The sequence below is a fragment of the Cervus elaphus genome, chromosome 1, assembly GCF_910594005.1.
Source record: "Cervus elaphus chromosome 1, mCerEla1.1, whole genome shotgun sequence".
NCBI lineage: Eukaryota > Metazoa > Chordata > Mammalia > Artiodactyla > Cervidae > Cervus > Cervus elaphus.
In genome coordinates, this window is record NC_057815.1 from 77,557,627 (window position 1) to 77,573,252 (window position 15,626).

General features: G+C 45.8%; 1 protein-coding gene and 1 long non-coding RNA gene across 3 annotated transcripts in view; one reads left to right on the forward strand and one right to left on the reverse strand.

Moving 5' to 3' along the window:
- The window catches only part of KIAA1549L (KIAA1549 like), a 300,774-nt gene that overhangs the window by 269,017 nt on the left and 16,131 nt on the right, over positions 1–15,626 (forward strand). For both annotated transcript variants that reach the window (XM_043908885.1, XM_043908889.1), the window contains exon 17: positions 4,771–5,121. In XM_043908885.1, coding sequence (XP_043764820.1) covers positions 4,771–5,121 — 351 coding nt within the window. The remainder of the gene's footprint in view (positions 1–4,770; positions 5,122–15,626) is intronic.
- Positions 1,372–9,162, reverse strand: LOC122698222. Its single transcript, XR_006342292.1, has 3 exons — positions 9,103–9,162; positions 2,873–3,187; positions 1,372–2,343 (listed from the first exon to the last, which is right to left on the reverse strand). It is a non-coding gene; the product is annotated as an uncharacterized LOC122698222 (long non-coding RNA).

Sequence of the window (15,626 nt, forward strand, 5' to 3'; positions counted from 1 at the left end):
ACCTAGCATGGGACCAGCACATCTCAGGTCCTCAAGGAACTCTGAGCACCTGCTCTGTTCAGTTCTTTTGCTTAAGAGGCAATTACTGGTTTCAGCTTTGGGCTAAGTTCTGAATTGGGGGCTGCGGATATAGCAGTAAGACACTGACCCAGCCCTAATGAAGCCCCCAGTTTGTGGGAGGAGACAGATAATATGAAAGTGTCTGCTTATGTGCCAGACAGTCTTCTAAACACTTGATATTTGCATATTGATGCTTTACATCCTTATAGTAATCGATGAGGTGTGTGCGTGTGCTAAGTCGCTTCAGTCATGTATAACTCTGTGTGACCCTATGTCCTGTAACCCACAAGGCTTCTCTGTCCATGGGATTCTCCAGGCAAGAATACTAGAGTAGGTTGCCGTGCCCTCCCTCCAGGGGATCTTCCCAGCCCAGAGATTGAGCCTATATCTCTTATGTCTCCTGCACTGGCAGGCGGGTTCTTTACCACTAGCGCCACCTGGGAAGCCCAATCTGATGAGGTAGATTATCTCAAGTATTACTTTGTAGTCTGTCTTCCTGGTCACAGATGTCTGTCCCTCTGTAAGAGCCCACATCTGTGATAACGGTATTGGATCTGTTTGTATATGTGATGGGTAAGAGCTTGGGTGCTGGAATCAGACTTTCTGGGTTCAAAATGCAGCTCCACCAATTATGGGCAAGATATTTGATCTGTCAATGTCTCAGTAATGTTTTCAACTGTAAAATAAGGATAGCTATAGTTGTTGCCTCGTAGATTATTGTAAGATTTATATAAAGCACTTAGAACAGTGTCTGGCACACAAGCTGTCAGTAAACATTAGCTGTTATTATTATTATTGTTGTGCCACTTGTCTCCTTTTGTAGACTGGGAGCTCCTTGAGGACTATGACACTATCTTATTAATTATATGTGCAACTCCCAACCCAAGGCTGATCATGGGGTTGAAATTAATGATTATTTGTTAAGTAAAAGAAAAAAGTTATCACTACTCATATATTTTGAGGTAGGGAGGGAGGTGATACAGAGGGAGGAGGGATTGCCCTTATGAGTGGATGTCAGATTCTCCCAAGAACCATGATTGTAGGAGAAATGTGGATTCTATTAGAGCAGACAGAGTCCAAGAAATCAACCTAAATCAGAGTCAATGTAAGAACCAGAAGGGACATCCCAGACCATGGTCAGTGCTCCCATTTTTCAGGTGAGGAGCCTGAGGTGTAGGGAGTTCATGTACCTTATCTGTGGTCCTGCAGTGTTGGAGGAAATTTGTTGGGGAACATGGCCCTTTATCTTAACTTCAAATTCTATTAATACTCCGTGGTTAATTAAACAAATTTTTTAAATTTTGGTTCAGTTTCACAAAGCTTTATTGAATGCCAAGTGCCTTGTTCTCAACTCACGAGAGATGAGTAAAATGGGCTCAGAGAGCATTCAGACTTGCTTGAGATTAAATAAGCAAATCAAATGTGAAAATGGGAAATCCCACAAAATAATAAGAGCTTGTTCCCATTCTATAGACATCAGGAGACTAAACAACCAAGTGAGAACAGTGGGAATACAGGACTTCTTTAGCGCAAACCTGTTGAAGTCATACTTGGGTTATGACTCTGGTCCCTCCAGTTAAAGGGACCCGCCCCCCACAAGATGACAACTCGAGCGGGGTGAGCAGAGGTTGATTTCCATTGGGGTGTTATGGGGTAGATGCCATGGAATTCTACAGAATGTATCTTCACCTCCTTGGCAAAGATTATGTCTTCCCCAAGCCTTGCTCAGAGAACTCCCTCCCCGATTCAGTACAGCCCCACCCCAGGGATCCTCGGAAAACAGGAGAGTTGGAAGTTGTTGCTAAGAAGCTTGTTTTGGCCCTGCTGAAGGCACAACTATAAATTCACATAATAAGAGACCCACCAGTATGACTGGAAATGCACAGCACAGCTGACGGGAGGGGAGATTCATAGCCTGCCTCCTGGGAGCAGGGTAGCCCTAGGCATCCATTATTTATCAGGGAGACTGGAGATGTCCAGGGGAAGGGCAGTGTGTGGGTGGCAACCAGTACTGACAGGGAGCCGTGAGAGGCAGTGGGGTGCAGCACGATGTGCCTGGGACTGGAGCTGGGAGAGCAAGACTCTGCCACTGCCCGCTCTGGTGGACATCTGGTCAGTCACTTAACTGCTATGGCCTCCAGCTCTTCAGCCTTAAAATAGGGCTTGAGTGAAACAGTCTCCTCAAGTCCCTCAGGCTCTGGAGTTCCATTCAGAATGTTCTAAGCGTTGTATGAAAATGTTCAGAAGTTGCTTTCAGACTTCCTTCAGTCTGTGTAACAGGCTCTAGGTATATACCAAAAATGAAAAGTTAACAATGACCAAAACAAAGAGGTTGTTTTCATTAGCCTAGAAGGTATCCCCGGGGTCTTCAGGGAGCATATTTCCCCGAGGGTGATCTCAAACCTTTCCCTAAAGACCCCCCAGGCATAAGAGCCCCGGTGCATCTCCAGCCCAGGATCTGGGGGCATACACCCAGGCATGAAATGTCTTTGAGTTCTTGTTTGTTATCACAGAGGTAATTTTGCACTCTACTCCATAAATCTATCCTTGCTTGTGTTGATATAAAAATAGTATTCTGAATTATTCACTGTCTGTGAATGTGTTGATAAATCTAGACTTGCAAGTTGGCAGAGAATCTTGTCTTTTGATCTTGAACTATACAAGCCCTAATTTTGTGTGATAAGGTTACAGGAGATAACTAATTTCTTTTTCATGCTTCCTGTATTTTTTTTATTTCTTCTCTAATACGCATGTATTAATACTAAAGAAAAGTAAATAAATTTTAAAACATGAAAAACAATGTAGTTCTGACCTTCCACATCTAGATTTTAAGGACGGAAGGGCTCCCCTTAATGAATGGGTTCCCTGATGACACTTTCTTAATGTGCACATTCTTCTCGTGCTCAGTCACTCTGTCGTGTCTGACTCTTTGCGACTCCATTGACTGCAGCCCGCCAGGCTCTTCTGTCCATGGGATTCTCCAGGCAAGAATACTGGAGGGGGTTGCCATGCCCTCCTCCAGGATCTTCAAGACCCAGGGATAGAACCCACGTCTCTTAGGTCTCATGCGTTGGCAGGCGGGTTCTTCACCACCTGGAAGTGCCACTGGGAAGTCCATCTGAGTGCTCTGTTTGTGATAAATAACATGTGGTTGAATGAATGAAAGAATAATGACAACGATGATGATGATGAAAGCTACCATTATTGTGTTTTTACCATGTGCTACTGTTCTAAACTCTACCTCAGTCATCTTATTCAATCTTTATAAAACCCTTTGAGGCAGGTCGTCTTATCCTCATTTTACAGACGAGGAAACCAAAACATCAAAAAGTTAAGTAACTGTCCCAGTTGAAACATCTTTCCTGTGCTGTCTTTTATCTTCTTGGCTTGCCTTTTAGAGCTGGTCATTGCAGCAGCATTTGCCCTGCGTGCAGCAACTTGGTGGTGTTGTCTTGGCAGCTCCTCATCTCTTGGTTTTGCCCTGAGGCTTCTCTGCCCTGTTCCACTTGCTTATCTGTATTTTCTAATTTTCCTAAGGTGACAGTTGTGTCATGATGGAGAGCAGGGTGGCAAACTAATCTATGCTAGTTTATTGACACAGAACTCAGGTTCTTTTAGCAGATAGTAGTAGCCATGGGCATAGTTGAAGTGGATGTGGATTAACTAGTCTCCACAGTCCCACCTTCATCTTATCACAAAAGCAAATCTCAGAGCAAAACCTGCCCCACATGCAGACTTATTAAGTAAGCATTCATGGGCCAGCAAACATAAGACAGGGCAGGCAGCCTGCTCTGGAAGCTGATCAAGTCCCAGCTCTCTGCGCATTTGGGTACTGCAACTGCTCCCGGAGTGGAAGGTTCACTGGAAGAAGGCAGGCGAACATTCTCGAGCGGTGGGTCTCAAACTTGAGCAACCATCCAAATCTCCTGGAGGGCTTGTTAAGGCACTGATTGCTGGGCCCTGACCCTAGAGCTTCTAACTCAGGGGGCTCCACACTCTGAGATCTGATTTTGTTCTTCTCTCTGATAAATGGCATCAGGCGACCAGCCATTCACTCAATCCCTGGGCACAGGACCATTTAGAGAGTTAGTCTGTGGTCTAGAACACCAACCCTTGGCTTAGACTACAGGGTGTTCTGGATTCCTTTACCTGAAAGGCATAACGGTAAAGAATGTTGATGAAAGATTTTAGAGCAGCGGTCCTCACCTTTTTTGGTACCAGGGACATATTTTGTGGAAGACAATTTTTCCACGAACTGGGGCTGGGGTTGGGGTGGGGGTGGTTTCAGGAGGATGATTCAAACACATTATATTTATTGTGCACTTTATTTCTATTATAATCAGCTCCACCTCAGATCATCAGGCATTAGATCCTGGAGGTTGGGGGCCCCTGATTTAAAGGATACTGTTAATGTCATCAGTGAGAAGCCATTTCTCATCCTCATTATGCTAATTAGCAAAGCCCGGTGCATTCCTTACACTCCAATAACTGAGGTTCATTTCACATAGATAGTTGGAGCATGGCCTGATACAATACTAGCTGAATAGCCCTGTAGTGTGAATCCTAGAGAGGGCACCTAGGGTATAACATAAAGTAGCACAAATGCCTAATATCACTTGTCCAAATGGAACATTTTAGAGTAAGTTACAGACAACATTAACGGAAGGCAAGTCCATTAACAAATCCCTGGGCGTTTGTTTGGCCCCACAGACAGAGCCTGAGATCATAGAGGAAACCAACATCGACAGAGTGAATGAGCCGCGGGGCTACGGCCGGTCGAGGCAGGCGAAAGGCCACTCGGAGACCTCCACCCTGAGCTCACAGCCCTCCATCGACGAGGTCCGGCAGCAGATGCACATGCTGCTAGAGGAGGCCTTCAGCCTGGCGTCGGCGGGCCACGCGGGCCAGGGCCGGCACCCGGAGGCCTATGGCTCCGCCCAGCACCTGCCCTACTCCGAGGTGGTGACCAGCGCTCCGGGGACCATGACGCGGCCCAGGGCTGGGGTGCAGTGGGTGCCGACCTACCGCCCAGAAATGTACCAGTACAGTCTGCCCCGGCCGGTAAGTCAGACATCTCTCCCATCTGCCTGTCATCATCAGATCTGCCTGTCTGGGGTGTGCCCACAGGGGTCTAAGGGTAGGGACTTTTGTGATGAGCCACCTTGGGATTTGGAGATGACCTTTGCTGGGCTCTCATCCCATCCTCATCTCTGATCCAAGCCGAAGCCTTTCAGTCCTATGGGCATAGGCGCACAGGAAGCCCTGATGTCCAGCTGAAATGCGTTTTTGAATGAATTTCCTTTTCTACCCCTCCTGTGAAGGCCAGACATCATTCTTTGTGCACTGGTGGTTTTCTACAACCCCAAGGGCAAGGACCTCATTTGAATGTCAAAATGCAGGGCAAGGCCCCATGTCAGGGGACCATGGAGCCTGTGGTTCTGAGCAGAGGCTCTGGAGGCGGGTGGTTTGACTTTGAATTCCTGCCCTAGCATTCAGCGGCTTTGTGACTTGGGGATGTTACTTAGAATTTCTACAGGTGAAATGAACAGATAAGAAAAATAACCAACTTCCTAAGGTGGTTGTAAAGATTAACATGAGGTACTAGACGGATGCCAGACACGCAGTAAATGCCATAAAGGTTTGTCATGATCATCTCATTAACTAGTAACTGTACTTCAGTATCTGAGAAAGTACCCAGTGACTAAAGGCTTCCATGATTTAAGCAACCATTTTAATTAGTTTGCATTTAATTAGTTCATCACCATAGCATCTACAGATAATCTTTTTAAAGAGACATAGTTTTATAAGCCACAGGCCATAATAGACAATGCTTTTTGTGATGTATAGATTCTGCCCTTGTAATATTTCATGCCGTATCTCCAAGTTACTCATTAACAGAGCATTATAAATTGTCATTGTGATATGTAATTATCTAATGAAAGGTCAAGGCTATGGTTTTTCCAGTGGTCATGTATGGATGTGAGAGTTGGACTGTGAAGAAAGCTGAGTGCCGAAAAATTGATGCTTTTGAACTGTGGTGTTGGAGAAGACTCTTGAGAGTCCCTTGGACTGCAAGGACATCCAACCAGTCCATCCTAAAGGAGATCAGTCCTGGATGTTCATTGGAGGGACTGATGCTGAGGCTGAAACTCCAGTACTTTGGCCACCTCATGCGAAGAGTTGACTCATTGGAAAAAACCCTGATGCTGGGAGGGATTGGGGGCAGGAGGAGAAGGGGACGACAGAGGATGAGATGGCTGGATGGCATCACCGACTTGATGGGCATGAGTTTGAGTAAACTTCGGGAGTTGGTGATGGACAGGGAGGCCTGGTGTGCTGCGATTCATACAGTCACAAAGAGTCGGACACGACTGAGTGACTAAACTGAACTGAACTGAATAAAAGCTAGAGAAGGCATGTTGTCGACAAAGGTCCATATAGTCAAAGCTATGGTTTTTCCAGTAGTCATGTGTGGATGTGGGTTGGACCATAAAGAAGGCTGAGCACCAAAGAATTGGTGCTTTCAAACTGTGGTGTTGGAGAAGACTCTTGAGAGTCCCTTGGACTGTAAGGAGATCAAACCAGTCAATCCTAAAGGAAATCAATACTGTTTATTAATTTGAAGGACTGTTGCTGAAGCTGAAGCTCCAGTATTTTGGCCACCTGATGTGAAGAGCCAACTGTTTGGAAAAGACCCTGATACTGGGAAAGATTAAAGGCAGGAAGAGAAGGGGGCAACAGAGGATGAGATGATTGGATGGCATCACTGACTCAATGGACATGAATCTGAGCAAATTTCAGGAACTAGTGAAGGACAGAGAAGCCTGGCATGCTATAGTCCATGGAGTTGCAAGGAGTTGGATACAACTTCTTGAGTGAACAACAACAATAATAAAAGCTAACATTTATTGAGTGCTTCACTGTTACTAGGTAGTGATCTAAGTGTCATATGTATGGTAACTCATTTATTTAGTTCTTACTGTATGCCTCTGAGACAGTTACTAGTTTTATCCCTATTTTACAGATGTTGAAACTGAGGTTTCACAGCTTGTTCAAGTCACACAGCCAGGAAGGGGCAGAGCCAGGACCCAGAGTCAGGCCATCTGGTGACAAAGCCCATGTTCTTAACCTGCCTTCTGCTGTTATATTGTCTCTCCATCTCCATCGTATTATTTCTTTCATTTTCCAGTAGACTATTTGGGACACCTTTGAGCTTATGGAGCCTTTTGATAACTTCAACCACCAGCCTCCAACAGCACCACTACGGCGGCATTTAATAAATTGCTATTATGCTACATAACTACCTAATCTACACACTGTTGTGAACTTCCTTATTGTCCTTTGTTCCAGATTCTCTCCTTTACCAGGGCCCTGAGATGTCTTCTCTTAACACTATTCCTAATCCCCTCAGTCTTTCTCTCTAAATGTCAGTCTCTGGCCCAGCCTTTCCCTGTTGATAAAACTCTTATCAGGAGAGACCAAAGTTTATTTCAAACTGAGCCTTTGGGGCAGGGACACCTGTACTTGGATGAGGTCATCATCACTGCAAGAGTTTGTCTTTAGGTCAGCAGGTGCAGAATTTCTGTTTTGTCCATTTACTCCAGGGTGATCAGATCATGTTGCTTAAACTCACTGAAACTGCTTTATTATTAACTTACAAACCTGCAGTGAGAAGCTGAATGACCAGGTGGGCCAGAATATTTGTTTGCTGGTCAGTATGGTCTTTCATTGGCTTCCCTTGTAGCTTAGCTGGTAAAGAATCCACCTGCAATGAGGGAGACCTGGGTTCAGTCCCTGGGTTGGGAAGATCCCCTGGAGAAGGAAAAGGCTACCCACTCCAGTATCCTGGCCTGGAGAATTCCATGGACTGTATAGTCCATGGGGTTGCAAAGAGTTGGACACAACTGAGCGACTTTCACTTTGGGCTTCCCTGGTGGCTCAGGTGGTAAAGAGTCTGCCTGCAGTGAGGGAGACCTGGGTTCAATCCCTGGGTCAGGAAGATCCCCTGGAGAAGGAAATGGCAACCCACTCCAGTATTCTTGCCTGGAAAATCCCATGGACAGGGGAGCCTGGCAGGCTACAGTCTATGGGGTTGCAGAGTTGGACATGACTGAGTGACTTCACTTTATGGTCTTTCATTAAGTAAAAGCCAGTTTAGGGAAAGTACAACATTGTCAGAAGGAAAACTGGTTGATATTAGAGTCATTTTTCTCAGCCTGTGATACGCAAACCCAGAGAGCAAAATCAGTAAAGGAAATAGGGTAAACGTGGGACATCTTTTTTGCATCCCATTTTTCTGAGATATAGGTGGAATGCAGTACAAAATTCTTAATGTTTTAAAGGATTTTATTTTAATATTTACTATTTATTTATTTGGCTGTGCTGAGTCTTCCTTGTAGCATACAGGATCTAGTTCCCCAACCAGACATCGAAACTGGGCCCCCTGCTTTGGGAGTGTGAACTCTTCACCACTGGACCACCAGGGAAGTCCCCTTAATGCAGTGTTTAAGTTAAATAGAAGACTTCAGTCAATGCCCAGATCTCAGGAAGAGGAGTTTGCCTCTGCCATCCAGGAACTTTGCTGGATCTGTTCAAGAAGCAGTGACTTCCAGAAGAGGGCCAGCAACTCTGGGGCCGCCACTGGCCATGCTCCCATCAGATGAGAATCCACATACCCTTTTTTTCAGAAAGAGTTAGAAAAATGCTCACTGAGCCTTGCAAATCGGGTACTTTAAAATACTTTCCCATGACAGTCGTATTACAGTTTCCACAATTACAGTTTTCTTAACTAATTGCCCATTAAATTGGTACTCTTCTTTATGGGGAAAGAAGGGATTTTCTCACTGAGATGTTGAAAACACTCTAATCTTACCACATAAAGTGGCTGTCCTTTGGGGGAGGACTACCTGTATCCATTCTTATATTGATCCACATTGACTTCAGTTTCATTGACTCATCCTTTCTGATTCCAGACATTGACCATATCCCCAAATTCTCCCTCTACCCAGAGTGGAATTGTACTCACCAACTGAATGACCTTACCTGGTGACCATAACTCTGAGCCTCCTGTCTCCTCAGCCATAGAATGGTGATGAGAAGAGAACTGCAGGGGGAAAAGGATGATAATTCATGTAAAATGCTCAGCAAGGTCCTGGCACTTAGCACCCAATGGGTGTTAGTAGATTTTAATCAGAGTGCTTTGTATGGAGCCTGGTACATGGAATTACTGGATAAATGTAGTCATTATTATAAAAATATTCTCTTCTTTCCACTGGGTTCCACTGTCTATCTCCCTTTTCCTGACACTTCTGAGATGACATCTTTTTCTTCTACTCTGTTATACTCTTTTTAAGAGCATGCTCTGGGTACTCAGGGAAGCCTCACTTCTGTTTAAAGATAATCCTCAGGAATGACTGGGCCCCTCTAGCTGGAGGCCAGACTCTGGGGGTCTGTGAACAGATCTGGGTTTCAGAGAGAAAAACTTAAACAACTGGGATGAGACTTCCAATGACAGGCCAGAATATGCCACAACCCACATCCATATGCCTCAATTTAACAAAACCATCTAAAAATGTCATTGTGGGAATATGAAAGTTTAGATAGTTCTGTTTGCTATAATTCAGGATTGGCAATTGTGCCAAGAAAGGCAGAAACGTTAGTATTATATACTTTTAAAAAATGAAGCCACCAAAGAATGGAAGTGAACTGAGAAATAACACAGCAGAGAGATGATCCATCAAACTGACTATCAAAGGCAGTTTTTTCATTGTTAAGGTTTCCTTTTGCCAACAACACATGAGGTCCTTATTTTAATGAAAAGAGAAATGGCTAACAATACACAGTAGCAATGATAATTCTTAACCCAAGTTCTTGCCAAGCCCTCTTGTGCTATGATAATGTGGAAATCAATGGACATGGTGGCAATTTAGAATGATAACTATGATTACTTTTCAGCTTCCAAAAAGGAAGCACTCCAAGCTCTACTGGAGGATAATTGGAAGTTGCTGGTTCTAAATGCACACGGCCAGGCTGATGGCATTTATATCATGGAAAAGGTTATTGCTGGCAGCTGGGGATTCCTGCACCTCAGTTCAGGAGACTCTTGATCATATTTTACCCCTTGAATCTGTGAAGAAATTAGACTTGACACCTAATGACCAATCCAATTTTGCTAGCAGCCATAATGGGTCTCTGCCAAGTGGAATGAAAACATCCTATAGCCTTCCTGTTGGTGTCAGGGTAGGGGATGCTGAGAAAGGTATGTGTGCATGCTCAGTTGTGTCCGACTCTTTGTGACCCCATGGACTGTAGCCCACCAGACTCCTCTGTCCTTGGAATTGTCCAGGCAAGAATACTGGAGTTTCTATTTCCTTCTCCAGGGATCTTCCTGACCCAGGAATTGAACCCTCATCTCCTGTATCACCTACATCCGCAGGCAGATTGTTTACTACTAAGCTACCCAGGAAGCCCTCCAAGAAAGGTAGCAGGGTGAGAACATCTTCCCCACTAGAGGCCTTACAAATGCAACTAACAGTGATAATAACAACAGCTGCTATCTATGGAGCTCCCACTATATAGGATATTAGGCTCAGTGCTCTTGTCTCTTTCAGGGCTTCCCAGGTGTTACTAGTGGTAAAGAATCCGCCTGCAGTGCAGGAGACACAGGAGATGCAGGTTCAATCCCTGGGTTTGGAAGATCCTCTGGAGGAGGGCATGCCAACCATTCTAGTACCCTTGCCTGGAGAATCCCATGAACAGAGGAGTCTGGTGGGCTACAGTCTATGGGATCACACAGAGTCAAACACAACTTACCACACATGCACATTGTCTCTTCTGAGCTAACAACCACCCCATGAAGTCAACATTACTATCCCCCACATACTCCATGGGAAATTGAGACCTGGAGAAGTAAAGAAACTTGCCCAAGGTGACACAGGACAGAACTGGGGTTGGAACCCAGGGCTCTCTAACTTCAGAGCCCATGTTCTTTCCACCCTCCGGCCAGGTAAGCCAGAAGGTTGTCCCAGGCTCTGATGAGAACTCAAATCTGAATTTCAGAGTGTGCTCTTCTTATAAGGAAGCCTACCCAGTTGGATGGGGTTTTGTTCATTCCTATCATAACCCCTTGTAAGAGAGAGACATCTCTATTAAGATAGAATTGAGAAGATTATAGCCTGTTTTCCTCCTCTCCCCTCAAAAATAAAACAAAAGACCCCTTCTTAAACTTTCTTAATGATGAGATAACCAGGCATATCAGGCAGGAATTTACATCCACAGCACTTGGGTTCAAAAAACGTTAAACATTTCTTGTGTTTCTCCAAATCTAATTTGAATCTATTCTGAGCTCCCAGCCAGCCAGGTTTGGTGGGGCAGGAAGTGGGGGCGGGGGGTGCTCAATGTTAGTTCTTGCATATAAGTCATTGGCAGTTTGATGAAGTTGAACAACAGGAAGAGGTCTACTCTAGGCAGTGCTGAATGGCGTTCAAGGATGGAGGGAACCCAACAAACCAAGAAGGTATCTGGAGACCTAAAAATGAGGCAGTTCCATGTAATCAGTGGATCAGTATTACAGGGTAACTTATGTCCAGAGTAGGATGGGGCAGGGGGCGATCCAGAAGCGTTAGCAGTTGCACTCAACACTGCAGAGGGGCTGCTGGGACAGTTTTATAGTTAACCTAGGGTTTGGGGGACAGGGAGTCAGGGAGTGCATTCCTAAGTCAAGATTTATGATGGGTAATTAGTCTTATGAGTGCAGGGACTACATCATGAAAACCTTTATCACTGGAGAGTAGCAGAGCATAGAGGCCACCTGGAACCTAATGATCATTAGATAATATCTATTAACTGCAAAGCCCTTGACAGCACAGAAGTGATTTACCACCCGGTACAGTCCCAGGTAGGGTCAGTGGAAGGACAGGAGGAACTAAACAGGCCCAAGATGGAGTCAGTTATGCTAGCTGCCAACAATGAGGTGTTGCCCAACTCCCAGAGTCTGTGAAGGTAGGTCGCTCTATATTACCTGGGACAGCCTGGGTTGGAGATCTTTGCCTATGGGCTGCCCCGAGGAATCCCCCTGGAAAACCAACAGGCTGCCCAGTGTCTGGCAAATGCATATCCCTTCAGGCTTAGAGAAACCATTCAAGTGAGTAGAAATCACATTTTTGTAGAGGAATGCTGCGTGGAAAGGGAGAGAGGAGAGGAATATGTAGCTCAGCTCACAAACTCAGGTGTACAAGACAGGTAACTATTTCTCTGTGATGTTGTTCTAGTGCCAAAAGCTCAATCTCAGTCCAGGGCCTCCCTCCTCATCTCTGATTAAGCTTATTTTGTGTGTGTGTGTGTGTGTGTGTGTGTGTGTGTGTGTGTGTGTGTGTGTGTAGGAGTAGGGGTGGGTGCCTACAAGGCGCAAAGCATGGTCAGAGTGTGAAGAAAGCTTCAGTACTTGGTCTCATTTTATTCTCATCTAACTACTCTGGGCGGCACCTCTGAGAAGTGCTCCTTTCCACCTAGTCTGCAGGTGTTAGTCTGGGTAGGGCACAGCTGTTTCCTGGTCCTCTTGCTTACAAGCAGACTCTTTCCCTTCCTCCCTTCTTTTCCCTTTCTCCCATGCCTGAGCCTTCTCTGTCCCTTCTGCCTCTCACCTCTCTCTCCCCCTCTTTGTCTTACACACACACACACACACACACACACACACACACACACACACACCCTTGCCCCTTCTCCCCTCTCTAGCATCTTCCTTCTATTTATTCTTCCACCTCTCCATCCCCTGTTCTCCCAGATTGAGATGGGACACAGAGCCCCTTCTCCAGACTCATTAGCATCTAAGCTCTGCTCTTCTTTACTTAACGGTCTTTGCCTAATACAGGGGCAGAGTGGTCTAAACCAGGGATTGCCAACCTCCAGGATCTAGTGCCTGATGATCTGAGGTGGGGCTGATGTAATAATAATAGAAATAAAGTGCACAATAAATGTAATACGCTTCAATCATCCTGAAACTGCCCCCCTCCCCAGTTCCATGTAAGCATTGTATCCCGTGAAGCGGTCTGGCGTGTCAAAAAGCTTAGGGACCGCTGACCTAAAGGTACCTCACTTCTTTCAAAGCTCATTTTGGCATCAGCTTTGAGTGCTTTAAGGGCTTAGGTTTTTTATATTCAAAATCCAAAACTCTTATATTTTAATAGTTTTAGCTTTTGAAATGCCAGGAACAGTTGACTCTTGGGCCATCTTTAGTGGTAGTGGACTTCCTTCCCTGGGGCAGGAAGGTAAGATGTTCTTGGGGCAGGGGAAGGGCCCTGGATTCAAGGAACTGTGGTGGCAAGGTCTTGGTTACTACAATTACTGTATCAAAATACTATCTGGTCTCAGAAGGAAGAGCATATCATTTATTGAGTACCCACTATGTGCCAGACATCACATCAACATATAAAATGAGTCTTTTAAACAGCCTTTGAAATGGGGGTATGATCCCGTTACTTTCATTAATGAGAAAACAGGTACAGAGAGGTAAGTTACTTGAGGTTAAGCGCCTGGTAAAGCCAGGTTTCAACTCCAGTTTGTCTGACTCCAAACCCATGTGCTCTGCACCACGCCACCCTTGGCTCAGAATTTTGAGACAGGGCCCTTAAACTGGCCGTGTGATTTTGGGCAAGTCAGCTCACTTCTCTGGGTTTCCTTTTCCCTCTGTGTGAAGGTAAGGAGTGAGGTCTTGGTGTCTCCTGCTCTGTCTAGCTCGAACCTTCTATGAATCCCAGGGCCTTGAGAGCCTCAGTGTTGCTCTCAGTAACTCCTGGTAAGCTGAGAGATCAAGATAAACACTGGGTTTTCACCATGGGGGTCCGTCTTCAGTTACCACGCCCTCTGTTTTCAACTAAATAAGAACTATCCTCTGGAAGATTCTATTTCATGCAATCGGATGTAAAGTTATTTATAGCTGCATGGGGCCTTAGGTAGACACAGGTTGTGCTGAGCAGTGCGGTGGGAGGGGCGCCACGCAGTGGAAGCCAGCGTTGTCAGCAGGAATGGAAAGACTGGCATACCCACTCTGGCCTGGGGCTGACTGGCTGGCCCTGGACAGTGGCCTCCAACTAGAGTAGGTGGCTTTGGCCTGTGAGTCCTCGCTCTCCCACCAGTGCAAAGCCTGAGACCCTGATCTGTTCCTCCAGCTGCAGGCTGCCCCCTTTGACCTGTCACCCCTCTAGCGCTAACCGCCCCCTGCCCCGCCAAAGGTTGATCTCGACCAGATTCCCCCTCTGGATGGATGCATGTGCACAAGGAGGGTCCAGCACACAGGGGGTCTCACCTGGGCTCATTCTCCACTGGGTTTGCTGGAAAGAATGGCCCTGACCCACCCCCGGCCCAAGGACATCGGGACCGGGAACCTTGAGCAGACCGTGGTTACCATCCCTTCTACTTTTACAACCAAACTTCTGAGCTCAAAGGGTGGCCACTTCTTGTTACATCCAGGCTTCTTCCACCCGGGAGACCTAAGAACTATTTATAAAGCCTGCCTTCAGTTCCGAGTGTCTGATGTCCTTTCTAGCCAGAGGACAGGGATCCCAAAAGATGGTGTCCTTGGGTGCCAGAATGGGCCCCTCACGGCCACTGTCACAGAACTAGAAACCTGGAACAAGGTAACAGTTTTGAACAATAGCTTCCAGTGAGATCTGAGTCACAAGGCAGCTGGCAGGGAGTCAGGTTCCAAACACATGGAAAAGAAGCCAGAATACAAATCCAGGAGGACTTGGACCCATGGGGGAACTGCACAGGGGAAGGGAGGAAGACCCTGCTTGGAGGAATTCCTCAGCCAAGGGCACAGGTGGCCTTTCTGCTTTTCATGTGAACCTGTAGCTGCCCAGGAGGGCCAAGGGTACGGACCAAAGGAGACCTTGATCTCTTGTGCAGGCTTGCTTTGTACCTGGAAAAATCATCCAAAGAAGGAAATTCCCTTGGTACTTGTCAAAACTTCAGAACTTTTAATCAATTCTTTGGTTAACTGTTATAAGACAGAGACACCAAATGCATTTTCTTGGCTGGAAAACTGTGTTGACTACAGAATACGCCTTCCAAGAACCAGGGATAAAAATAAGTTGTCTGTCTCCTCTACTGATATCAGGAGAGGCCAGAAGAGAGACGAGGGGCTAGACACCTCTTTGTCTGTTTTGGGAAAGGCATGTCCTTACTTTTTGGTTTGTTGATAATAATGGAATGCCAAGCTGGAAGGACAATGATTTTCAAACTCTGCAAAACCATAGGGTTCAGGGAGTCCCCAGGTGCCATCATGCAGGTAAGCAGAGGGTCAAATTCACCAAGGCATCCCCACCCTCAACTTCAACCAGAGAAGTTCTGCTTTGATTTGGTTATGTATTTGGGCTATGTCAGAATGGTTTCATGGCTAAAGAAATGCTTTTTTGTGGAAACCCACAAAGTATTTCAGTACCTTATTTCACAAGGAAAATAAATAATAGAAAAATAAGGTGCAGAGGGACCGACGTGTCTACAGAGTGTGAATGACTGAATCAAAAGAAGAGCCTAGGTTGGCTGTAAGGATCTCAGTTTTACCTGCC